This window comes from Mustelus asterias, chromosome 1, assembly GCF_964213995.1.
Source record: "Mustelus asterias chromosome 1, sMusAst1.hap1.1, whole genome shotgun sequence".
NCBI lineage: Eukaryota > Metazoa > Chordata > Chondrichthyes > Carcharhiniformes > Triakidae > Mustelus > Mustelus asterias.
Window position 1 is genome coordinate 142,474,198 of NC_135801.1, and position 26,022 is coordinate 142,500,219.

General features: G+C 42.2%; 1 protein-coding gene across 1 annotated transcript in view; it reads right to left on the reverse strand.

Annotated features, from left to right (window-relative positions):
• Window positions 1-26,022, reverse strand: part of LOC144498467 (methyl-CpG-binding domain protein 2-like) — a 111,731-nt gene that overhangs the window by 22,871 nt on the left and 62,838 nt on the right. The window contains exons 4-5 of the mRNA XM_078219633.1: window positions 14,738-14,828; window positions 9,946-10,123 (exon numbers count right to left, since the gene is read on the reverse strand). Of these exons, the coding sequence (XP_078075759.1) occupies window positions 9,946-10,123; window positions 14,738-14,828 (269 nt within the window). The remainder of the gene's footprint in view (window positions 1-9,945; window positions 10,124-14,737; window positions 14,829-26,022) is intronic.

Sequence of the window (26,022 nt, forward strand, 5' to 3'; positions counted from 1 at the left end):
GGCAGCATCTGTAAGGAGAGAGAAGAGCTGATGTTGAGTCCAGATGACCTTTTGACAAAGGGTCATGGAAAGTAGGAGTAGGCCATTTGGCCCTTTTGAGCCTGTTATGCCATTCATTATGATTATGGTTGATCATCCAACTCAGTAACCCATTCCCACTTTCCCCCCAATATCCTTTGATCCCATTAGCCCCAAGAACTATATCTAACTCATTCTTAAAAACAAAATATTTTGGCCTCAATTGCTTTCTGTGGCAGAGAATTCCACAGGCTTACCACTCTCTGGCTGAAGAAATTTCCAATCTCAGTCCTAAATGATTTAACTCATATCCTTAGACTGTAACCACTGGGAACATCCTTCCTACATCCAAGATGTCTAATCCTGTTAGAATTTTAAAGGCTTCTATGAGACCCCCCCTCATTCTTCTAACTGAATCTCTCCTCATAATTCAGTCTTGCTGTCCCAGGAATCAGCCTGGTAAACTCACTGCACACCCTCCATAGCAAGAACATCCTTCCCCAGATAAGGAGATCAAAACTGCGCACAATATTCCAGCTGTGGTTTCACCAAGGCTCTGTTTAATACAGGAAGACATCACGGTTCCTGTACTCGAATCCTCTTGCTATGAAGGCAAACATACCATGTTCCTTCTTCACCATCTGATACACCTGCATGCTTACTTTCAGTGGCTGGTGTACAAGGACACCCAGATCTCGTTGTATATTCCCCTCTCTCAATCTATAGCCATTCAGATAATAACCTATTTCTTATTTTTGCTATATTTTGGTGGAGCAGACTCAATGGGCCAAATGGCCTACTCCTACTGCTGATTCGTACATTGACATGCAGAACCCATATCTTTAATTCAGAGCATCACGGTACGGTAGCACAGTAGCACAGTGGTTAGCACTGCTGCTTCACAGCTCCAGGGTCCCGGGTTCGATTCCCGGCTCGGGTCACTGTCTGTGTGGAGTTTGCACATTCTCCTCGTGTCTGCGTGGGTTTCCTCCGGGTGCTCCGGTTTCCTCCCACAGTCCAAAGATGTGCGGGTTAGGTTGATTGGCCAGGTTAAAAATTGTCCCTTAGAGTCCTGGGATGCGTAGGTTAGAGGGATTAGCGGGTAAAATATGTGGGGGTAGGGCCTGGGTGGGATTGTGGTCGGTGCAGACTCGATGGGCCGAATGGCCTCCTTCTGCACTGTAGGGTTTCTATGTTTCTATGTTAGTTCAAATTGAAAATATTTTTCTATCTTCTTTACATTAGGCCACATATGTAAGCAGATGATGTACTTGGTTTTCTTAGTCCCCTTTTGTAGCTACTTTAAACCCAATATGATCATTATTGCCCAGATGTTCTCCACTGAAACACACTCCATTTGTCCAGAACGAGATCCAGTACAGTCTCATTTCTCTTTGGACCACAAAAATCACTGATTAAGAAAAATCAATGATTAAGAAACAACTCCTACTAATCTACAGAAACAGGCCATCAATATACCAACCTCGTGTCAGTTAATGCCTCATGTAAAAAGCAAAACTGAATGCAGATCAATGCATTAGGTGTTGTAAACAGCTTTAATTAAGTACTCAATAGGTCTGTAATTTCTTTGATGTGGAGGTGCATGGCTTCTTACATAGAATCACAGAATCTTTATTTCTTTAAATAAGTTTTAAAAGCATAATTTCGCAGACTAATTTATCACAAAGGCAGCAATATTGAAAATCAACAGCCTCGCCTGTAGTAAAGTTTAAAAGGTAAAGTTGCCATAGTCCCAGATGACCATCGGCTGGGGGAAAGCTGACTGGTGATGATTTAACCTGAGCATCACCACACCACAGGCGAGGGGCTAGGTTGAGAAGACGAGCCTTCATGAATAATCGGTCTGTGTTGGGCTATTTCACCATTAGCGCCATGAAAATGGCATTTCGTTGCCTCACTATTGCAATGCTTTGAATGATGTAAAGTTACTGATTTTGTTCAGTAGAAATGAACTAAACTTGCCACAGAAATTTAGTTCTTGTTATTTCAAACCTTAGAACCCTTTTAATGCTGATATTTATAGTAGTGAACATTCTCTAACATTTTTATTCGTTTATAGGATGTGGGCATCGCTGACTAGGTAAGCAATTATTGTCTATCCCTCATTGCCCTCAAGTAGCTGATGATGAGCTGTCTTCCTGAACCACTGCAGTCCATGAGGTGTTGTTAGGGAGGGAGTTCCAGGATTTTGACCCAGCAACAAATATATAATGGTGATATATTTCCAAGTCAGGATGGTGAATGGCTTGGAAGGAAACTTGAAGATGGTGATGCTTCCCTGTATCTGATGTCCTTGTTCTTCTAGGTATTAGAGGTCACAGTTTGGAAGGAGCCTCAGTGAGTTGCTGCAGAACATCTTGTAGACTGCACACACTGCTGTCACTGTGCATCTGTGGTGGAGGGAGTGAATATTCAAGGTGGTGGGTGGAGTGCCAATCAAGTGGGCTGCATGATTTGAGGGAGATGACAAAGATGGGGCCATGTTTTCATTTAGAGACAGGAAAACCTGAGTTGGGCCCTTTTGCGGCTTCCGAAATTGCAGCCAACCTGTGATTCCCCCTTCTTGTCATATTTTTGTCCAAGAGACATGGGAGGGGAAAGCTCTGGTCTTATAAGCCATGATGCAGTACATGAAAAGTACAGAAGTGTGGATCCAGAGGCAAGCTTGAAGACCCACCCCCCTTCTCAAGAACAGCAGCCCAGGTCCCAACATCATTCTTATGCACCTTAAAGCTTGCTCCTCGTCCCCACTCAACAACCCATCCCCCCTCATAAACCCTCATACAAAACTGCTCAAGTTAGAGTTTCCTCACTTTCTGACTTATTTTCATGCCAGTGCAGATGTAGATGGTTGCGCAATTTTCTATAAGGGATGGAGAAAGAAGGATTCTGATTTTGTGGTAATAATACTGAAATTGTCAGTGCACATCATCAATACTTCACTGAAACTAACCACAATTTCTGATGTAAGCACATAAGAATAATGTGGAAATTCAGAAGATGCTGTCAGTGATTCTGCAGTCAGAGGGTACATGGCAGACCACCCAATCTCACAACCTAGCTTCACTCCTTTTTTGGTTTTTAGTGATAAAAATGCAGGCCATAATTTTATGGTCCCCACTGGCAGGTTTTCAGGGGGGTGCATGTGTGTTTGTAGTTTGGGGGTGGGGGCAAGAAAGTGTGAAATTAAAGGGACAGATTCCCTCTGGGTGCCCACCCACCCCGACCAGCGATTTTATGCGGAGGCAAGCAAGGCTTGGATGGGAAGCCTGGCCTTGTCCTAATGCAGTCTCTTAAGTGACCAATTAATGGCTACTTAAGGGTTGTTTACCGCACAGCCTCAATTTTTAGACTGGTGGGAACATTGAACCTCCTGGGAGTAGGTTGAAAAACAACAAAGTTACATCTTGGGTGGGGTGCCCTCCATCAGAAGTCCCTTCTGGTGCAGTTACTTCACACTCAATCGCGCACAAATTGGCTACGGAGCACTCTTGAGTCAGATGCTGAGAACGGAGTGGCCTTATTGACTTTAATTCCTTCTCTCACCACTCTTTGATCATTTCCTCCTATACTTATCTTTGCTTCACATTTCCAAAGTATCTCTTCAGCAAGTGAGAAAACTGGAGAGCAATATATGGGATCGAAACCTACAGCTCCATTACTGCACCATTTTAGAAGTGAAACACTCGTCTTTTCACAGTTGCATGCATTTTTATGTGATGTATTCTAAGCAACTGACTTTTTTTAAACTGACTTTACTTTTAAACTGTTTCTTCTATCACAAGAGTGACAAGGTAAGCTGAACAAAAAACAAAATATTGTATAACAAACTTGTTTGCCACAATAAAGATTAAATAGGGAAGAGGAGGAAGATAGTATTGTGATCTTTGTATTTACTCAACATCACTAGCAAGATGACTTGGATCATACAAAAAAACTGATGTATAAATGTATAAACCTTACACATTGACAGTGCCGATGTGTGTCATGATAAACGACAAGCTCATGAATCAGCTTCGAATGTGTGGTCAAAATTGAAGGACATAATTCATTTTTAAGCCTCGCATCGCTTCTTGCAAGGTTTTTTTTCTCACCATCAGTTTTCCCAAATGGTCCATTTGTGGACAGGAACTGCATGGGATTAAGCTTTGAAAACACCTTATGAAAGAAACATGAACCAGTAATAAAGTCAACTGAATTCTCCATACATATGCACACATCTCCACTTTAAGCAAGGACGATCATAGGAGAACTTCCACTACACGTCTGAAAACAGATCATTAGCAATAGACTTTAATTTGAAATTACATCAATTACTCCCAATGTATTTTTGTTTATAGATCACATACAGTGGCTTTATTGCCCTGTAAATTTTACAGGAGTTTTTAACATTCATCAGATTAAGGGTGGCACAGTGGTTAGCACAGCTGCCTCACAGTGCCAGAGACTTGGGTTAAAGTCGGGTCACCGTCTGTGTGGAGTTTGCACATTCCCCCCGTGTCTGCGTGGGTTTCCTCCGGTGCTCCAATTTCCTCCCATAGTCCAAAAATGTGCAGATTAGGTTGATTGGCCACATAAATTGTAAATTGCCCCTTAGTGTCATGGGATCAGCAGGGTAAATACACGAAGTTCCAGGGATAGGGCCTGGGTGGGATCATGGTCAGTGCAGACTTGATGGGCCGGATGTCCTCCTTCTGCACTGCAGGGATTCTATCAGATTAACTTCTGATTTGAATGCTCACTGTGCTTAAGTAAAAGTAGTCTGTTTCCTTTGGTTGAAAGGTCCAGAGCAAGAGGACACATACACAATATCAGATGAGAGAGATTTAGGACAGAGAGCAGCGATAGTAGTTGAAGCAGAGGCGATGCTGACATTTAAGAATAGGTTAGATAGATGGGATTGAGAGTGCAGTGACAGCTGGATGTGAAATTTTCGGAGACACAAAACAGAATGCAAGAGTAGAAGTCGATGCTGGAGTGCTCCAAGAGTCAGCCTCGGGACCACTGCTCTTCTGATATGTATTGACTGTGGATTTGGGTATAGAGTTCATATTCAAAGTTTGCAGGTAACACAAAAATGGATTAGACATTGAGGAAGGTGGTAGCAGACTTCAGGAACGGGGGGGTGTGGAGTGGGGGGGTAGAAGACGCTCTGGTGAAATGGGTGGAAACTGGACAGATGAAACTTAATGCTGGTAAGTCTGAAGTGATTTATTTTGGAAGGAAAGTTGAGGAGAGGCAATGTAAGGCAATTTAAAAGGTGGTGCAGGAACAGAGAGACTGGGGATTCACACACGCGTGTAAAAACTTTTTGAAGGTGGTAGGACAAGTTGATAAAACAGTTAAAGCATATGGGCAGCACAGTGGGACAGTGGTTCGCACAGCATGGTGAACCAAACACCCTTCTTCTGTGCTGTTTGATTCTGTGATAGTGGTTAGCAGTAAAGTGAATAAAGGATGTATAGGATCAGGCCTGCCATACAGGATTAAGACTAATCTGGAGTGGAGAATAAACACCAACACCAAATGGCTACTTCTGTGTTGTAATATCTATGCAACAGATTTGAAGACAACATGCATATCATAACTACGTACATAGGGAATAGCATAAAAATCAAGAGAAATCAATTCAAGGTAGTGTTTGTGACACAAATTTCTGATCACTTTCCTGTCGTTATACTGAGGTATGATATATGATGATAATGACACCATGTAGCTTACTGATCTCCAGAAGCAGTCAGGAGAACCGCTTTGTGATGTGGAGGTGTTCTATGTCCCTAGATGCAATTGTGGCCATTGGCAGGACTATGCTAGCAACAGGCTAAATTTGGAGGACCTACTTTCTCCCACAGTGCCACCAGGCCCAATATCCAGGACTCCTCTAAACTTGTCATTAGTACATGGGAATAACACTAAGCCAGGTGAGGGGCAGTGCAAGAGTGGACACTGGCAAATTTAACCTCATGTGTGTGAATAAGAGCTTTAATTTTGAAATTTGTTGCTTGATATTGACAATGATGTGGGACAGTACATGAGTAAAGTCAAATTTCTAAATATTTTTGGACGTAGAGGGTGGAATTTTCCTGTCCGCCTGTCACTGGAATCGTAGTGGGTGGGACACGGACCATGCAAACGTCTGCTGACCTCGGGCGGGATTTTCCGGTTTTGGGGCGAGCGTGGCTGTAAATCCCACCCAATGAGTCTCGAGTGAATTAAGTGCTACATGAATATTTATCTTCATTGTTCTATTCTCGCGAAGCAAATGTCATCATCAAAGAAAAGTAAATACTACTGCAAGAACATACAAATTAAGAGGAGTATGCAATTCTACACGCCCAAACCTGTTTTGGAAATTTTGACAGCAGTGCTCAAATAAAAGATGACCGGTTGTCATTGTATCATAGTACATCAGGGGGCACTCCGTTCTCTTGGTGCCATCTGTGCTACTCTGAATCTTTAAATGTAGTCAGCTAGATACTAGTCAATCATATATAATTAAGGAATTGAAGTGGTACTTTATCAGCTGCAGTCTAATACCAATTACTAATATGAAACAGCAATAGCAACTATAGCTAAACATACGATAGAACATAGAACATTACAGCGCAGTACAGGCCCTTCGGCCCTCGATGTTGCGCCGACCAGTGGTACCAATCTAAAGCCCCTCTAATCTACACTATTCCAATATCATCCATATGTTTATCCAATAACCACTTCAATGCTCTTAATGTTGACGAGTCCACTACTGCTGCAGGCAGGGCATTCCACGCCCTTACTACTCTCCGAGTAAACAACCTACCTCTAACATCTGTCCTATATCTCTCACCCCTCAATTTAAAGCTATGTCCCCTCGTGCTAGCCAACACCATCCGAGGAAAAAGGCTCTCACTATCCACACTATCAAATCCTCTGATCATCTTGTATGCCTCTATTAAGTCACCTCTTAACCTTCTTCTCTCTAACGAAAACAATCTCAAGCCCCTCAGCCTATCGTCATACGATTTTCCCACCATACCAGGCAACATTCTGGTAAATCTTTAGTGTCATCCGCAAATTTACTAATCCATCCTTCCACGCCCTCATCCAGGTCATTAATAAAAATGACAAACAGCAGTGGCCCCAAAACAGATCCTTGTGGTACACCACTAGTAACTGAACTCCAGGATGAATATTTCCCATCAACCACCACCCTCTGTTTTCTTACAGCTAGCCAATTCCTGATCCAAGCCACTAAATCACCCTCAATCCCATGTGTCCGTATTTTCTGCAAAAGCTTACCATGGGGAACCTTATCAAACGCTTTGCTGAAATCCATATACACCACATCAACCACTTTACCCTCATCCACCTCTTTGGTCACCTTCTCAAAGAACTCAATAAGGTTTGTGAGGCACGACCTACCCTTCACAAAACCGTGCTGACTATCCCTAATCAAATTATTCCTTTCTAGGTGATTATAAATCCTATCTCTTATAATCCTTTCCAATACTTTGCCCACAACAGAAGTAAGGCTCACCGGTCTATAATTACCAGGGTTGGCCCTACTCCCCTTCTTGAACAAGGGGACAACATTTTCTATCCTCCAGTCTTCTGGCACTGTTCCTGTAGACAATGACGACCCAAAGATCAAAGCCAAAGGCTCTGCAATCTCCTCTCTAGCCTCCCAGAGAATCCTAGGATAAATCCCATCCGGCCCAGGGGACTTATCTATTTTTATCCTTTCCAGAATTGGTAACACCTCCTCCTTATGAACATCAATCCCATCCAGTCCAACAGCCTGCATCTCAGTACTCCCCTCAACAACATTGTCCCTCTCCAGTGTGAATACCGACGAAAAATATTCATTTACTGCCTCTCCTATCTCTTCAGACTCCACGCACAACTTCCCACTCCTGTCCTTGACTGGCCCTAATCTTACCCTAGGCATTCTTTTACTCCTGACATACCTGTAGAAAGCTTTAGGGTTTTCCTCGATCCTACCCGCCAAAGACTTCTCATGTCCCCTCCTGGCTCTTCTTAACTCTTTCTTTAGGTCCTTCCTGGCTAACTTGTAACTCTCAAGCGCCCTAACTGAGCCTTCACGTCTCATCTTAACATAAGTCTCCTTCTTCCTCTTCACAAGAGATTCAACCTCCTTAGTAAACCACGGTTCTCTCACACGTCTGCTTCCTCCCTGCCTGACAGGTACATATTTATCAAGGACGCGTAGTAGCTGTTCCTTGAACAAGTTCCACATTACAATTGTGCCCATCCCCTGCAGTTTCCTTCCCCAACCTATGCCAGCTAAATCTCGCCTAATCGCATCATAATTTCCTTTCCCCCAGCTATAACTCTTGCCCTTTGGTATATACCTATCCTTTTCCATTGCTAAAGTAAACGTAATCGAATTGTGGTCACTGTCACCAAAGTGCTCACCTACCTCCAAATCTAACACCTGGCCTGGTTCATTACCCAGTACCAAATCCAATGTGGCCTCGCCTCTTGTTGGTCTATCTACATACTGCGTCAGGAAGCCTTCCTGCACACACTGGACAAAAACCGACCCCTCTAAAGTACTCGAACTATAGCTTTTCCAGTCAATATTTGTAAAGTTAAAGTCCCCCAGCACAACTACCCTGTTACTTTCGCTCCTATCCAGGATCATCTTTGCAATCTTTTCCTCTACATCTCTGGAACTTTTCGGAGGTCTATAAAAAACTCCCAACAGGGTGACCTCTCCTTTCCTGTTTCTAACCTCAGCCCAAACTACCTCAGTAGATGAGTCCTCATCAAATGTTCTTTCTGCCACCGTAATACTGTCCTTGACTAACAATGCCACACCTCCCCCTCTTTTACCACCTTCCCTGCACTTACTGAAACATCTAAACCCCGGAACCTGCAACAACCATTCCTGTCCCTGCTCTATCCATGTCTCCGAGATGGCCACAACATCGAAATCCCAGGTACCAACCCATGCTGCAAGCTCACCCACCTTATTCCGGATGCTCCTAGCGTTGAAGTATACACACTTCAAACCTCCTTCCTGCCTGCCAGTACACTCCTGCGACTCTGAAGCCTCATCCATGACCTCACTGCTCTCAACCTCCTGTACACCGGAGCTACAATTCAGGTACCCACCCCCCTGCTGAATTAGTTTAAACCCTCCCAAAGAGCATTAGCAAATTTCCCCCCCCAAGATATTGGTACCCCTCTGGTTCAAGTGCAGACCATCCTGTTGGTGGAGTGCTTATATCACAACTGAAGTTCTGAAGAGAAAAGATTAGTTGGTCGTGATATCATCACTAGAGATCCCATCCATCCTAGCCACAGACTGTTTGCCCCCCTGCCCGCTGGTACGACCAGGCTCAGGAACAGCTTCTTCCCCAGAGTTGTTACCCAGCTGAACTCCGTCCTTTAACATATTCCCAGATGATGGGCATTGTGCAATATGCATGCATACACTTAATGACTATTGGCACTATTTTATAATGACTACTGCTAATGACTTCTGCATTTGCTTTTTTAAAAATATCTTGGGAGCCTGCAAACTCACTTTTCATTGTATTTGTATATTATACAATGATAATAAAGTTGAATTGAATTGAATTGAATATCACTGACACCTGAACATTCTAGCAATACTCAATTTGAAGGATGTGGGAATAATCAGATGAGGTACCAGAAGGGTAGATATCCATGTTAAGCAAATGGCAAGATAATTCATTGCTTTCCATAGGGGTAGGGGAGTGGGGACTAGTTTGAAGTAATAGAACAGTATTATCGAAAATGTGTTCCCTGCATGTTTAAACATTGCGTGAGTAAATTTTATTTATTGTCTTATCTCATGAAACTGTCAAACTAAAACGGCACATGTTGAAAATGCAACTTTCTTGCTCTTAAAAGAAGTCTTAAAACGTTTACTCTCACCTGATGTCCTTATCTGTGACAACGAACGCTCTGCAAAGTGGCTGGTAAGTGTTGAGCCAAACTGCTGGATTCTTCTCTACAGCTGCAGACAATTGCCCTGTAATGGGTCCAGAGCTGGTATGCAAAGCACTTGCTATTGCTGACAATAGAGCCTCATTTGTGTTACCAGGAGCAATACCTTTATTTTAAAAAAATGGATATTACTATTTTCATAAATATACCATGCATTTTTTTCTCCAGTAACTTAGATGCTATGACAGCTAAATTGCTTTAATGTACATATTAGTATTTGACATTAATACAATCACAGTTTTCCTCGAAGAAAGTTTTAGTAATGCAGTAGAAATGGCTCAGTCGTGCTCTTCTGATAAATTTGAGATATTCATTTGACCTGTGCAGGAATGAATGGGAGGGCAAGTGGTGGTGTTGTGAGGTGGGAGAAGAGGAAAGGCTGGTGGCAAGTATTTTTATTTCATTTGGAGAATTACATTCATTCTGTTGTCCTTCTGTGTTTAGCTTAAGCTTTTAACGTTACTTTACTCACAGGAATCTTTCCAATTTAACCACACCCTAGTCTTGTGATGTGACATGCTGAAATTGTCTCCTACAGGCACAATATTTTTGGAACTTGGAGGTCATTCAGCTTTTATATATATATATATATATATATAAAATAGTTAATGAGGTGCTCACATGAGCTGTGCCTGTTAGTTTGGGGTAGTTGGGGCAAGGAGTGGTGAGTGAAGAGGGGTGAATGTAAAGTCTCCTGAATGGTTAAATTATAATGACCTGACTGATCTTGTGAATGGAAATGGTAACAAGAACACAAGAAAGACCCCCCCAAGCCTGGTCTGTCATTCAATATCATGGCTGAACTTTGACCTCAACTCCACTTGCTCACCTGTTCCCCATATGCTTCAATTCCCCGAGACAAAAAAAAACTGTCTATCCCAGTCTTAAATATATTCACAATTGAGCACATAACTCTATAGGATAGAGAATTCCAAAGATTCACAACCCTTTGAGAGAAATTTCTCATCTTAGCCCCAAATGATCTTCCCCTTATCGAGACTTTGCCCCATGTTCTAGATTCCTCAGCCAGCAAAAACAACCTCCCTGCATCTACTCTGTCAAGCCCTTTCAGAATTTTGTAGGTTTCGATGAGATCACCTTCCATTCTTCTCAACTCAACAATATAGGCCCAACTTACTCATCATAGGACAATCTTATAATTCCAGGAATCAATCTGGGGAACCTTCATTGTACTGCCCCTAGGTCAACTATATCCATCCTCAAATATAGAGACCAAACCACACACATACTCCAGGTGTGACCTCACCAAAGCTCTGTACAATTATCACAAAACTTCCTTGGTTCTTGTACGTGCATTCTCAAGCAATGAAGGCCAACACGACATTTGCCTTCCTAAACATTTGCCTACCTGTATACCTTATACAAATACACCATGTACTTCTGAGCACACAAGATTTTTAAAAATATTCTGATTTTCTACTCTTACTACCCAATTGAATAATCTCTCACTTCCTCACATTATGCTCCACCTGCCACATTGTCTACTTACTTAACCTACCCATATGTCTCCGCAGTCTCTATGTTCTCTTCACAGCTTATATTCCCACCTAGCTCTGTCTTATCAGAAAATTTAGATATATTACTCTGTCTCTTTATCCAAGTCATTAATATAGATATAGGTAAATAGCTAAGACCCCAGCACTCTTTTAGTTACAGCCTGCCTAGTTGAAAATGCTCCAGATATTCTTTTCTTCCAGTGCCTTAATCCTTTATCCATGCTAATATATTACCTCGACTCCATGAATCCTTATTTTTTGCATTGACATTATTTTCATGCAGCACCTTATCAAATATCTTTTGGAAATCCAAGTATACCACATCTACGGTTCCCCTTTATCTACCCTACTGGCTACAATCTCAAAAAAAACTAATAAATTTGTCAAACACAATTCCTTGTTGACTTTGATCATATTGTGCTTTTCTAAGTGCAATGTTAACACTTCTTTCATAATTGATTCCAACATTTTCTCAATGACTGTTATCAAACTGTATGGACTGTTCCTCTTTCCCCCCTTTCTTGAATAGCAGTGCTACATTTCGAACTTCCAATTCGCTGGAAACATTCCAAAATCTAAGGAATTTTGGAAAATCATAACCAGTGGGACCTTTGTGTCCTTGTACACCAGTCACTGAAGATAAGCATGCAGGTGCAGCAGGTGGTAAAGAAGGCAAATGGCATGTTGGCCTTCATTGCGAGAGTGGAGTACAGGAGCAGGGATATGTTGTTACAATTATACAGGCCTTGGTGAGGCCACACCTTGAGTATCGTGTGCAGTTTTGGTCTCCTTTCCTGAGGAAGGATGTTCTTGCTCTCGAGGCAGTGCAGTGAAGGTTTACCAGGCTGATTCCAGGGATGGCTGGACTGAAGTATGAAGAGAGATTGACTGAGTTAGGATTGTTTTCGCTGGAGTTCAGATGAATGGGGGGAGGATCTCATAGAGACTTATAAAATTCTCACAGGACTAGACAGGGTAGATGCAGGGAGGATATTCCTAATGGTGGGGGAGTCCAGAACCAGGGGTCACAGTCTGAGGATTCAGGGTAGACCATTTAGGATAGAGGCGAGGAGACATTTCTTCACCCAAAGAGTGGTGAGCCTGTGGAATTCATTACCACAGGAAGTAGTTGATGCCAAAACATTGAATATATTAAAGAGGCGGCTGGATATATCATAGAAAGAATCATAGAAAGCCTACAGTACAGAAAGAGGCCATTCGACCCATCAAGTCTGCACCGACCACAATCCCACCCAGGCCCTACCCCCACATCCCTACATATTTTACCCACTAATCCCTCTAACCTACGCATCTCAGGACACTAAGGGGCAATTTTAGCATGGCCAATCAACCTAACCAGCACATCTTTGGACTGTGGGAGGAAACTGGAGCACCCGGAGGAAACCCACGCAGACACAAGGAGAATGTGCAAACTCCACACAGACAGTGACCCAAGCCGGGAATCGAACCCAGGTCCCTGGAGCTGTGAAGCAGCAGTGCTAACCACTGTGCTACCATGCCGCCACTTGGGGTGAATGGGATCAAAGGTTATGGGGAAAAGGCAGGATTAGACTATTGAGTTGGATGATCACCCATGATGGTAATGAATGGCGGAGCAGGCTCGAAGGGCCAAATGGCCTCCTCCTGCTCCTATCTTCTATGTTTCTACGTCTGCAGCTACCTCTTTTAGAATGCTAGAATGGAGGCCATCAGATCTTGGAGATTTTAGTCCCTTCAATTTATCCAATACATCTTCGGAGTTAATATTAATTAGCTCAAGATCCTCATTCTTATTAATTCCTTGGTTACCCTCTATTCTACTCTTTTTCTCTCTTCTACTTTGAAGTTAGGCATTCAAGATCTCTGCCATTTTCTCACTCCCCATAATAATTTCTCCTGTCTCTGCTTCTAAGGCATCAACTTTAGTTACTCTCCTTTATGTATATTTGTAAAAAATCCTTACAATCTGTTTTTAGACTCCTGGATAATTCATTCCCATTCTATTTGTTTTCCTTTCAATCATCTTTTTGGTGGCCCTTTGCTAGTTTCTTAAATGCTCCAAATCCTCAGGTTCCGGCTATCCTTTACAATAATAAAAACCTCTTCTTTTAATCTAATACTGCCCTTAACATCTTTAGTAAGCCATAGGTGGATCTTCCTTGCCATTTATTTTTAGAATTTATTTTTAGTTGAACATTTTGAATTGTTTCTTTAAATGTTTCCCCACTGCTTATTTATTGCCATACCTTTAAGTCTATTTACCCAATTAATCCTAGCCAGCTTGCCCCACATACCTATGCAATTTGGTTTGCTGAAGGTTAAGTTTCTTTGTATAGGATGACAGTCTGTTGCTTTCAAATTTATTATGGAATTCAGTTGTACTATGATGACTTTGCCCAGTCGATCCTCTACAATGAGATTACCAATTAATCATGCTTTATTGCACAATACTAGGTCTAAAATAGCTTCCTCAATAGTTGATTTTATAATGTACTGCTCCAAGAAATGGGTCACAAAAGCATTCTACAAACTCATCTTCCAGACTGCTCTTGCCCATTTGTTACGTCCAGTCTACAAAAGAAATTAAAGTCTGCCACAACTATTACATTCTTTGGTATAAGCTCCAATGATTTCTTGCTTAATGTTCTGCCCAACGGTATACCACTGTTAGGGGGCCTATAAACCACTCCCACAAACAATTGCTGACCCTTGAACAGGGAATTAGGTTTGCCTGCGATGTTTCCGACTGTTACTGCCTCCCACTGCTCACTATGTTTGCTCAAGTTGTCTGCACTTCTAGGAACATATGCTCAGATTAACTACTTTCAGAAGATGCAGGAAAAAAGCAATTTACTGCCAACTAAGCAGAAAATAGCTTCCACTTCAGCTCAATTTCACAACTTCAGTGCCCGAGAGGAATTCCCTTAGAAATTGTTTCAAATTTTAAAAACTCAACTACTTGATGTCTCAAATCAAGATTTATAGGTATATCGTCATAGTACAATTTTAAAACCAAATCTGTATTGGACACAAGGAATGTAAAACAGTGACAGCAACTAAGAGTTTGTAAAGGTTGGTAAGAATTCATTAAAAACTGGAAAGCGTGGATAAGATCTATGCATGAAAGTATTAGGCAATGCTGGACAACTGTTTACTTGCATTGCTTTATCCCATTATTTGATTACCACACCAGTGGAACATACCTTGTAATCCTTTCGGAAGTTCCATTGATTTAATGATCTGCTCGGCTATGTCACAGGCACTCAATCCTTGCAGTCGTTTCTCCCAAAACAGCTGTGAAGAAAATAAGCACAATTGAAATGCTTTAAAATAATTAGAGCTTACTCCTCCTCTATCAATTGTGGGTAACTGTGAAAGGATGGAGGATTGGGGGGGGGGGGGGGGGTGGAGAAGAGAGAGAACGACGCCAAAATAGATTTTAAAATACTTCAAGAAGAAGAAATATTTTTTAAAAGGTGAGTGAATTGAATCTACTGGATCCTCTTTGAGAGGTTTCAAACCTATATTCACACCACAACTGATCACTCAATTCCCTTCCATTTTCTTTCTCAAATTATTCCTTCACTGGATGTGGGCATAGCTAGCAAGGCCAGCTCTTGTTATCCATTCCCAATTGCCCTTGAACCGAGTGGCTTCCCACACCATTTCAGAGGACAGTTAAGAGTCAACTACATTCCTGTGGGTTTAGTGTCACATATAGGCCTGACCAGGTAAGAACAACAGATTTCCTTCCACAGAAGGAAGGACAAATTAATGAATATGATAGATCTTTTACACGAATCGACAATGATTTCATGGTCACCATTACCAATGGCTAGCTTTTCAATTTCAGATTATTAATTCAACATTAAATTGATACTGTGGTGGGATTTGAACCCTTGTCGCCAGAATCTGGAGCCTGGGCCACCGTTCCTCCCTCTTCCAAGATATAACAAATTAATTATTCTCCTGAGCTATTCTTCTGGATTCTCCTCACTCTTGCAAGCTGGTCTACATTCGCTTGCGATTGTCAGGCTGCAGGAAAAAGATGTCACATGGGTCACAACAGACCAAGTCATATTTCTATGAATCAAGACGAGAACCTCTACATTTAGAACATAGAACAGTACAGCACAGAACAGGCCCTTCGGCCCACGATGTTGTGCCGAGCTTTATCTGAAACCAAGATCAAGCTATCCCACTCCCTATCATCCTGGTGTGCTCCATGTGCCTATCCAATAACCGCTTAAATGTTCCTAAAGTGTCTGACTCCACTATCACTGCAGGCAGTCCATTCCACACCCCAACCACTCTCTGCGTAAAGAACCTACCTCTGATATCCTTCCTATATCTCCCACCATGAACCCTATAGTTATGCCCCCTTGTAATAGCTCCATCCACCCGAGGAAATAGTCTTTGAACGTTCACTCTATCTATCCCCTTCATCATTTTATAAACCTCTATTAAGTCTCCCCTCAGCCTCCTCCGCTCCAGAGAGAACAGCCCTAGCTCCCTCAACCTTTCCTCATAAGACCTACCCTCCAAACCAGGCAGCATCCTGGTAAATCTCCTCTGCACTCTTTCCAGCGCTTCCATATCCTTCTTATAGTGAGGTGACCAGAACTGCACACAATATTCCAAATGTGGTCTCACCAAGTTCCTGTACAGTTGCAGCATAACCCCACGGCTCTTAAACTCCAACCCCCTGTTAATAAAAGCTAACACACTATAGGCTTTCTTCACAGCTCTATCCACTTGAGTGGCAACCTTTAGAGATCTGTGGATATGGACCCCAAGATCTCTCTGTTCCTCCACAGTCTTCAGAACCCTACCTTTGACCCTGTAATCCACATTTAAATTAGTCTTACCAAAATGAATCACCTCATATTTATCAGGGTTAAACTCCATTTGCCATTTTTCAGCCCAGCTTTGCATCCTATCTATGTCTCTTTGCAGCCTACAACAGCCCTCCACCTCATCCGCTACTCTGCCAATCTTGGTGTCATCAGCAAATTTACTGATCCACCCTTCAGCCCCCTCCTCTAAGTCATTAATAAAAATCACAAAGAGCAGAGGACCAAGCACTGATCCCTGTGGCACTCCGCTAGCAACCTGCCTCCAATCCGAAAATTTTCCATCCACCATCACCCTCTGTCTTCGATCAGACAGCCAGTTACCTATCCAATCGGCTATTTATTTAATAAATAAAGTTTATTTATTAGTTCACAAGTAGGCTTACATTAACACTGGAAAAGAAACATAGAAGATAGGAGCAGGAAGAGGCTATTTGGCCCTTCGAGCCTGCTCCGCCACTCATTATGATCATGGCTGATCATCCAACTCAATAGCCCAATCCTGCTTTTTCTCCCACAACCTTTGATGAAGCAACTGTGAAATTTCCCTAGTCGCCATATTGCGGCACCTGTTCGGGTACACTGAGGGAGAATTTAGCACGGCCAAATCACCTAACCAGCATGTCTTTTTGACAGCGGGAGGAAACCAGAGCACCCGGAGGAAACCTGCACAGACACAGGGAGAACGTGCAGAGTCCGCACAGACAGTGACCCCAAGCCTGGAATCGAACTCAGGTCCCTAGTGCTGTGAGACAGCGATGCTAACCACTATACCACCGTGCCAGATTGTCTGAATCCCTGCTCCGCTGAACCACCAGTTGAAACAAGATAAAGCAGGGCAGGGTGATGACTAGTTAGGGAGGGAGAAGCAAACAAAAAAAGAGCAGAGGGGAGTGGGGCAAGGTGGCAGGACCCAGGCCAATTTGTGTCTGGTCAGTGAAAGGTGGCCAGAGTAAGGGGTAGTGGTGGTGGGGTAGGTGTCAACTGGGGCAGAGACACAGCATCTCTGCTTGCCTAACACCCACGCCCTGACACTGATTTACTGTGTTTGTGTGGTGTGGCAGCAGCCTGAACTCCAGTCCCTCCATAGGTGGAGTTTCAGAATGCATTCTACAGAATTGTTGAGATCTACAATTTGATTTGGGGCAGATAGGATGTGGAGAAACGGTTTGTCATGTCTGGAGAGTATTACAGCTGTTGAAGTTGCCACACTATTGTACGACTGCTCTTTACTATCACTTTGTGAGCATGGTTTGCAAGTACATGCAGACTATATATTTTCTGAACCCCGACAGTAAATTTAAAAATGCAGCTCTAGCTGTTTTGTAGCTAATAGGTGACATTCAGCATTGAGAAAGACACAAATCTGTGTAACAATGAATATGTGCACTAAGTATTAATCTACTTTAAAAGATTCAGCTTGTGTATTGTCATTACAAAGAAGGGTCACCAGAAGGAAAGTTCTCTGGGAAAGGCATGGCTAAGTGGGAAATACTCAGGAGGTCTGGCCACATCTGTGGATCTCTCTCTGTAGATGCTGCCAGACCTGCTGGAGATGTTCAGCATTTCCTGTTTATGTTTCAGATTTCAAGAATCCATACCATTTTGCCTTTGTAGGGAGAAAATAATTTGGATCATGAAGGCCAGGGGGTACACACACAAAAACAGTCACGCTATCAGCAAGAAAAGCCACAAGAGTAACAAATCCAAGTAAAAACTAAGATTTGACAAGCTTTGATTTTTACATGTGCATCATTCAAACACGATTCCCAGTGTCCATTTGAAACTCATTGACATTTTTTGGGAAAATTCTGCCCAGAATGTGAGGTTCAGACTGAAAACAGACGCGCTTCGCCATTTTAAAGTGGGTGGGGTGGGAGGAGGGGGCAGCGGAAGAGAGATTTTCCTGCCTGTTTTTTTTGGGCGTACTTGTCAGGTGAATTTCCGGCACCCTATGCATCACAGAGTCTGCTGGGGGATTCACGCCAATAAGGGGAGAGGCATGGCCTAATCCCACCAGTGAGGCAGGCATTAGCACGCTGAGCAGGCCACTGTGCACAGTCCATGGAGAGATAGGCACGTGAACACTGACCCTCCACCCCCACCCCCCCCTTCCCCCAATCACCAGTTTCCTGATAGCCGACCTCCTCCCTGCACACACACTGCCCCTCCCACCCTCACACCATCACCCCTCCGGGGGAGGTGGGGGAAGCCTCAATGGTCTCTGCTCCCACCAGCGAGGCCATCACGTCTTTAACTTTAATCCCCGCTGGTGGGAACCTTTCCTGGACCATACTATCACAGGCTCTCTAATGACATTGAAATAGCAATTTAAATATGGTAATGGTGATTTAAATATGGTAATCAGCATCCATAAAACATAGGAGCAGAATTAGGACACTCGGCCCATCGAGTCTGCTCTCAATCATAGCTGATATTTTTCTCATCCCCATAACCCCTGATCCCCTTATTAATCAAGAACCTATCTATCTCTGTCTTAAAGACACTCAATGACCTGGCCTCCACAGCCTTCTGCGGCAAAGAGTTCCACAGATTCACCACTCTGATTGAAGAAATTCTTCCTCATCTCTGTTTTAAAGAATCGTCCCTTTAGCCTGAGGTTGTGCCCTCTGGTTCTAGTCTTTCCTACGAGTGGAAACATCTTTTCTATCTAGGCCTCGCAGTAAATTTCAATAAGATCCCCCCTCATCCTTCTAAACTCCAACGAGTACAGACCCAGAGTCCTCAACCATTCCTCATATGACAAGCTCTTCATTCCAGGGATCATTCTTGAGAACCTCCTCTGGACTCTTTCCAAGGCCAGCACATCCTTTCTTAGATATGGGGCCCAAAACTGCTCACAATACTCTAAATGGGGTCTGACCAGAGCCTTATGCAGCCTCAGAAGTACGTCCCTGCTCTTATATTCTCGCCCTCCCAACATGAATGCTAACATAACATTTGCCTTCCTAACTGCCGACTGAACCTGCACGTTAACCTCAAATGAATATTGGACAAGGACTCCCAAATCCCTTTGTGTTTCTGATTTCCTAAGCATTTCCCCATTTAGAAAATAGTCTATGCCTCCATTCCTCCTTCCAAAGTGCATAACCTCACACTTTTCCACATTGTATTCCATCTGCCTCTTCTTTGCCCATTCTCCTAGCCTGTCCAAGTCCTTCTGCAGCCCCCCTGCTTCCTCAATACAATCTGTCCCTCTACATATCTTTGTATCATCTGCAAACTTAGCAACAGTGCCTTCAGTTCCTTCTTCCTCATGCTGTTTTCTGGCAAAGGCTGATTATGCCATAAAAATGGCCCGGGAAAGTTGCGATTGGCTGGATGCGGGTCGCAAATTCCGTTACAGCACCCCCCGCTGATGTTTCCTGGCCCTCTGTGGTGCAGGGGATCGGGATAATCACTCCCATGATGTTCTGGAAGATACGGTGTGAAGCCGATTTTGAATATTTGAATACATTTAAAAGGATGGTAACTAGGTTCACATCCCTGCTGATTTTTCTTTCTGCAGCAATAACCCAACTACATTTTGTTCCCATTTTAATTTGCCTTAATGATTAACATGAAACAAGCTGAAGCATCTTCATTTAATTTGGTGGTGCATTTAAAAATCTGATCTCAATTTGTGAATTGTTTTCTTTATGGTCAATTTATTCTCACTGGGTATTAAATCCATTTAATTTTCTTTATTATTTAGTGCCACATATAATGAGTTTGGTTAGGTCCAGCTGCCTAACACCACTGTTTTACAAAATATGACTATTTATACATAGAGCCAAAAATATCAACCCACAGGACAAAATTACTTTCGGCAAAATGAAAACTGCTTCCCAGTATCACAAAGGTTGATATTTTTACAATCTATCCATTCAGGCCAGAATAGTTTTTTTTAAGCAATTAAAAATTGCAAAAATCTAGTTAGTGAAAGCAAGGGATTAGACATTGGCCTTTTTGCTTTTGAAATCAGAATTCCAATCTGGGTCAGGCTGATGGCCGAATTGTATCAGAAAGCTGAATCATAGACAAGGTGCCCGATCTTACCGCCATTCATGCCACGTTCCTGCTGTGGCGAGGTTGGAAAATTTGGCATGAACGGTTGTCACATTCTGGCCAATGTTTTTAACTACAACTTTATAATCTCATCTGTATTATCTAAATTCACTCCATATTCCCATATGGCCTGCAGTGAAATGTAGGGGTCCGCAGTAAATTAGTGGCTGACCACTCAAAAATGTATATCTAAAATGCGACCAAACGCCTTGTGATTTTAAAAACTGCAGAGAACATTTGTTTTACAGGAAGTTTAAATTAAGCTATTTGGAATTTAAGCCATCATTGCGGTCACAAATCAAGAAGGAGGAGAAGCTTGTTTTTGATTTAACATAGATTTACACACACATCCCATGCATCTCTAATGCTGTTCTCATTTTATGCAGTGTTTCAACAAGCCCCCTCCAACAGCACTTTCCAAATGGTATCTAAAACCTCGGAGGACAACAAAGGCAGCAGACATAGCTGGAAGTTCCCCACTAAGCCACAAACCATCCTGATTTTGATCTTTAGCACTGTTCCTTTACCATTGCTGAGACAAAACCCTGGAACTTCCCTCCCAACATGAGTGCAGCTTTGCCACATGGACTGCAGTGGCTCAAGGCAGCAGCTCACCATCGGCTTCTCAAGAACAATTGGCAATGGACAATAAATGCTGGCCTTGACAGCGACGCTCGCATTCCGTGAACAAATTGTACAAAAAGTTTTTAAAATACATATTTGAAGTTCAGCTGTATCCACAATTGACAATTGTACATGAACAAAGCCCACAGAACAAGTTAGGATACCAAACTGAAATATTTAGTTTTTTTGAGGAAGTCTTGAATTCAAAACACCGAGTCCTAATAAAATAGGAATTCCAGCTTCAAAAAGTTATCAATATTACATAATGGTTATTAGGAACCCTTGACTGGTATAAAACTTTTTTTTTCATGAAAACAAGTATATATTGAGGATGCAGTGCAGTTATCAGCCCAACATTGAGCTGCACCAAAAACCAAGTGCTCAAGTAAATTCATAACTCCCTTCACAATGAAACTGTTGGAAGCACTACAGCAACTCTCCAAGTTCACTTTGACAGCATCTCCCCTTTTCCTGATCTCTACAACAACTTGCATTTATGTAACTCTTCAAAAGGGAGAAAAATAAAGTAACTTCAGAAAAGGTGTAATCAGATTAAAATAAATGTCAAGCTTGAGCAAGAAACTTGGGTTTTAAAGACAGTCTGAGAGGAGGAGGCTTACTCGGTAGCTGAGGACGTAGCTGTTAATTGCCAGAATACAGAACTGGAGGAATGGAGTGAGGGGTGGCTTAATTAGACTGAAGAGGTTATGGACAACAAGAAGGGCAGAGTATTGAGTGAAGGCAAGGACAACAGCCTCAATCAAATCTTAAGAAACATGTCTCAGTCACAAGAAGTGGATGAGGAGGAAACAATACACAAATCAAGCTTAGTCTGTGACCCAGTGATGGTTCGAAGTGGACACGTTAGGGCAGTGTCAGTTTGGTGCATCTCTACTACCAAGGGTGAAGGTAGCAAAATTGTGGTTGCATCACCTTGGACTTCTTCTCCACATCACAAATCATTCTGAATTTCTTGCCATTCCTCTACTGTCACTGGGCTAAAACCCTGGACTACCTCACCATCACTAAGTTGGTAGCATAGGTTGTGGAATCAAGCCCCACTCTAGAAAAATCAGCATGTTAATTTGGTAATAACAGAGCAACTCGTTTTGAAATGAGATGTTAAAACAAAGCCATGTCTATTCTCCCAAATGGGCAATAAGATCCTATTCCAGGATACCAAGTGCAGGGCATTCTCCTGGTCTCTGTGCGAACATTTATAGTTCAATCAACACCACCAAAAGGAAATGATTTGGCCATTCAATTCATTTACTCCAGCAGGGTTTCATTATATGCAAATTGGCTGCTACTTTCACCTACAAAACAACACATTTCAGAAGGATTTCACTGGCTGTGAAGCACGCTATGACATCCTGAAGCTGCAAAAGGTACAACATAAATGTAAATTCTATTTTTAATACCTTTGTAGGAAATCATCACTGCAAGTAATGTAGCAGTTCTACATGACTCACCGCTTCCTTATCAGGGGTAACTGGGGTAGATAATAAATGCAGCTTCGTCAGTGTTGCCCACATCTTAGAAAGTTAAAATTTGATAAATATAATTTGTATTTTATGCAATGAGATGCATGGGAAGTCTCTGTGCCTCCATCCTAAAATGATCTCATCTAATCAAAGGCAACAGTTGAAATATTGCATTTGGTTTTGGTGCATATGGGCCAAGGGGACAGGAAAACATGAAGCTATTTAAGTTTATGCTCTTAAACTTTTCCAGTGACTTCTAGAAATGTGTGCTGATCTTGGGTGAGCTGGAGTCAAGCTCAGCTGCTGTACATGAATGGTTCAGAGTACCAGAGCATTGCTGGTACCCCTTGCCAAGGACAGACGGATGGGGGGAGGGGGGGTGGTTAAATTTCAAACCGCCCTGATTTCTCCTCTCGTCACTCATGTGTGAACAGAAAGATGTCCCCCTCCCCTCCTCCCCTCGATCTTCCCAACTTCTTAGTTTGAGAGTAATCCAATCTGTCAATAACCCCACACAAACTGGAGATAGGGATAAAATCAAGGGGCTCTTTTATTTTTAGACATGCAAGAGGCTTTTGCTTTGTAACCCCCAGTGTATTTGTACACTAAAAGAGGGATAAAGGAAAGAAAACAAAAAGGTATAGGGTAACAACCTCAGACAAAATAAGGTTTATTGTTTCCACGCGAGTCCAGAATCAAAAGTCCAATAATATATGATGAGGCGAGAAGGTTGAAGCTGATTTGGGATGATGCATTTTTCTAGTGGCACTGGTTTCCATAATGGGAGATGAATTAGTGAATGCTTTGGAGAGGGCACAGAAGAGGTTTACCAGGATGTTGTCTGGTCTGGAGGGCATTAGCTATGAGGAGAGTTTGTTCTCACTGGAACGACGGAGGTTGAGAGTGACCCGATAAGAGATTTACAAGATTATGAGTGGCATGCACAGAGTGGATAGTCAGATTCTCTTTCCCAAGGTAGAAAAGTCAAGTACTAGGGAACATAGGTTTAAGGTACGTGGGGAAAAGTTTGGAGGAGATGTGCGAGGCAAGTTTTTTTTAAACATAGAGGATGGTGAATGTCTGGAATGTGCTGCCCGGAGAGGTGATGGGAGTAGGTACGATAGCGGCATTTAAGGGGCAACTGGACGAATACATGAATAGGAAGGGAATGGAAGAATACGGACTCCATAAGCGGATACGGTTTTAGTTTAGGCAGGCATCATGATCGGCGCAGGCTTGGAGGGCCGAAGGGCCTGCTCCTGTGCTGTACTGTTCTTTGTTCTAATCTTGTAGAAGGCACTGCAGAAATTCAGACATTCCAGCAGAAACAGAGTAGATGAGATCCACAAAACTTAAACCTGGACAGAGCTCTAGTTCTGCTGTATAGGTAGCTGGCAGATTCCCCCTTATAGCTTCACAAAGCAATATTACAGATTCTAGCAACTTGGAGTGGGGCGGATGCGTCATGTGACAACTCCGACTTCTCCCCCTTGGGTTTGGACAAAGGATGTATATTCCATCTGGATTCTGGAGATGGTTAAATGTTTCATCCATGAATGAGTTTAATAGAGATTTTGTGGTCCTTTGCCCTTGCAGATGGATCTTCTCCCTTAGCCAGAGCCTGCCTGAGAAATACAAAATGTCTTTGTGGATTTCCTTGGAATTTGATTTCTGCAGTCATAGGGGCATTAGCGCCTTTTTGGAGATTGCTGTGGTTTTCTGAAGACTAGAAATTCATTTTGTGAGAATCGAAGCCAGTTATGGCCTCAGTCAGTGTAAAGCCTTTGCCCATTATATTTAAACAAAATAACTTTATAAAGTAGCTAGGATGATACAAATATATATATAATATATTTTTCTCTCATTTCTTCTTGGCATGACAATTTGACTCCTACAAGTCAAGGCAAGCACCTTCAGGAGAGAAGAAAACTAGAAAGTTGGTAAACAAAACACAGGATCCAATCACAAAATATTGCTGTACAAAAGATCATTTAAGACCCAGAGCACAGCATGTGTTGGCTTACCACAATGTGTTACTTGTACTGAATATTCCACATGCAAGCCACTAATCTTACGGGTACAGATCAAAAATTAGAGTTATAAAACACATTAAATGAACACTTGGCAAGACAGCTGGGGAAGTTTAAGCACAGAAATCATTCAGTACAAATATTTTGCGCAGTTTGCTTTGTTCACAATAGAGAACTGAATAATCCTCTATATATTTTTTAATGTAGGCAGACAAAAAATAATTTCATTCTACTGCACAGTATGGTACAGTACATGTGGATTGCCCACCTAGATTCAACACTTCACTCTAACCCTTGCTGGCATCAGTTATAGAACTTCTGAAAGAAAACTAATTGACACGGTTAGGTAGGCACACAAAATTCGCAATTTCATCAAACATTTGGACAATCTTTCCGACAGCAATGCCAATATCATGCTTATGTCTCTTCATGCACGAGTCTAAAATTACAGCAGCTTGAAGCTGAAAACTCTCAGGAGACGTTTTAGTACAGAAAGCAGCTATTCAGCCCATCAAATCCACTGCAATTCCATTTTCTGTAATATGTTCACACATTCATCTCATTCCTAATTGCTCAGATTAACTCAGCTTCAATGATCATTCCTTGAAAATAATACTTGTACAAGAAACTAATCCTAACCATCCTTGCCATACATCTAGTGATAATCCTGAATTTCTACCCCTTTGTTATTGATCAACCAGTATGAACCATTGATTCAAATTTAACAGCAACTTCTGCTTTATGAATGGCCAAACATATATTTTAAAATATTCTTCCTTTAGTAATGATTTGCAATAGACTCTGCAACCTCTCTAATTCTCTGAACATCAAGATGGTGAGCAAAAAAAAAGTGAAAGCCCGTTTTCATTAATTGAATGCAAATCTGGGAATACCTGAATGCGACTAAAGGTGATTAAACAGTTTTAACTTGTGTGCAATATATGAAAAAGGTGCAATCATATTTTTCTTCAACTTAATATATCTGAAAGCTTAGTGGCTGTCAGAGCTACTGCACTATGGCAGGGAGTTGGAAGCAAATCTCGCAGGGCCAGATCAAGTTTATTTTAGATATTTCAATTTGCTCCTCAATTGCAATGTAATTTATTTTAGTTCCAATTCTGTTCCTCCACTATACAATTAACCATTCCTTTCCACTTCCCCTTGGTTGAGTGGTACTTCTGTTTTAAGACTTGGATGGTGATGGATTCAAGCCCCACATTACGTACAAATACTAATCTGATCCCTCAATGAAATACTGAGGCATTGGTTCATCTTTGCAGGCTTTATCCTTTATTTACAACTCTTGGTATCATGCTCAGTTTACTGCCCTTATCCATCCATTGCCAAAACATCGATTAACTGGTCATTGGTGCTTGTGGGGTGTTAACATATGCAAGATATTGACAAACACAACAGTCGCTGCATTTTA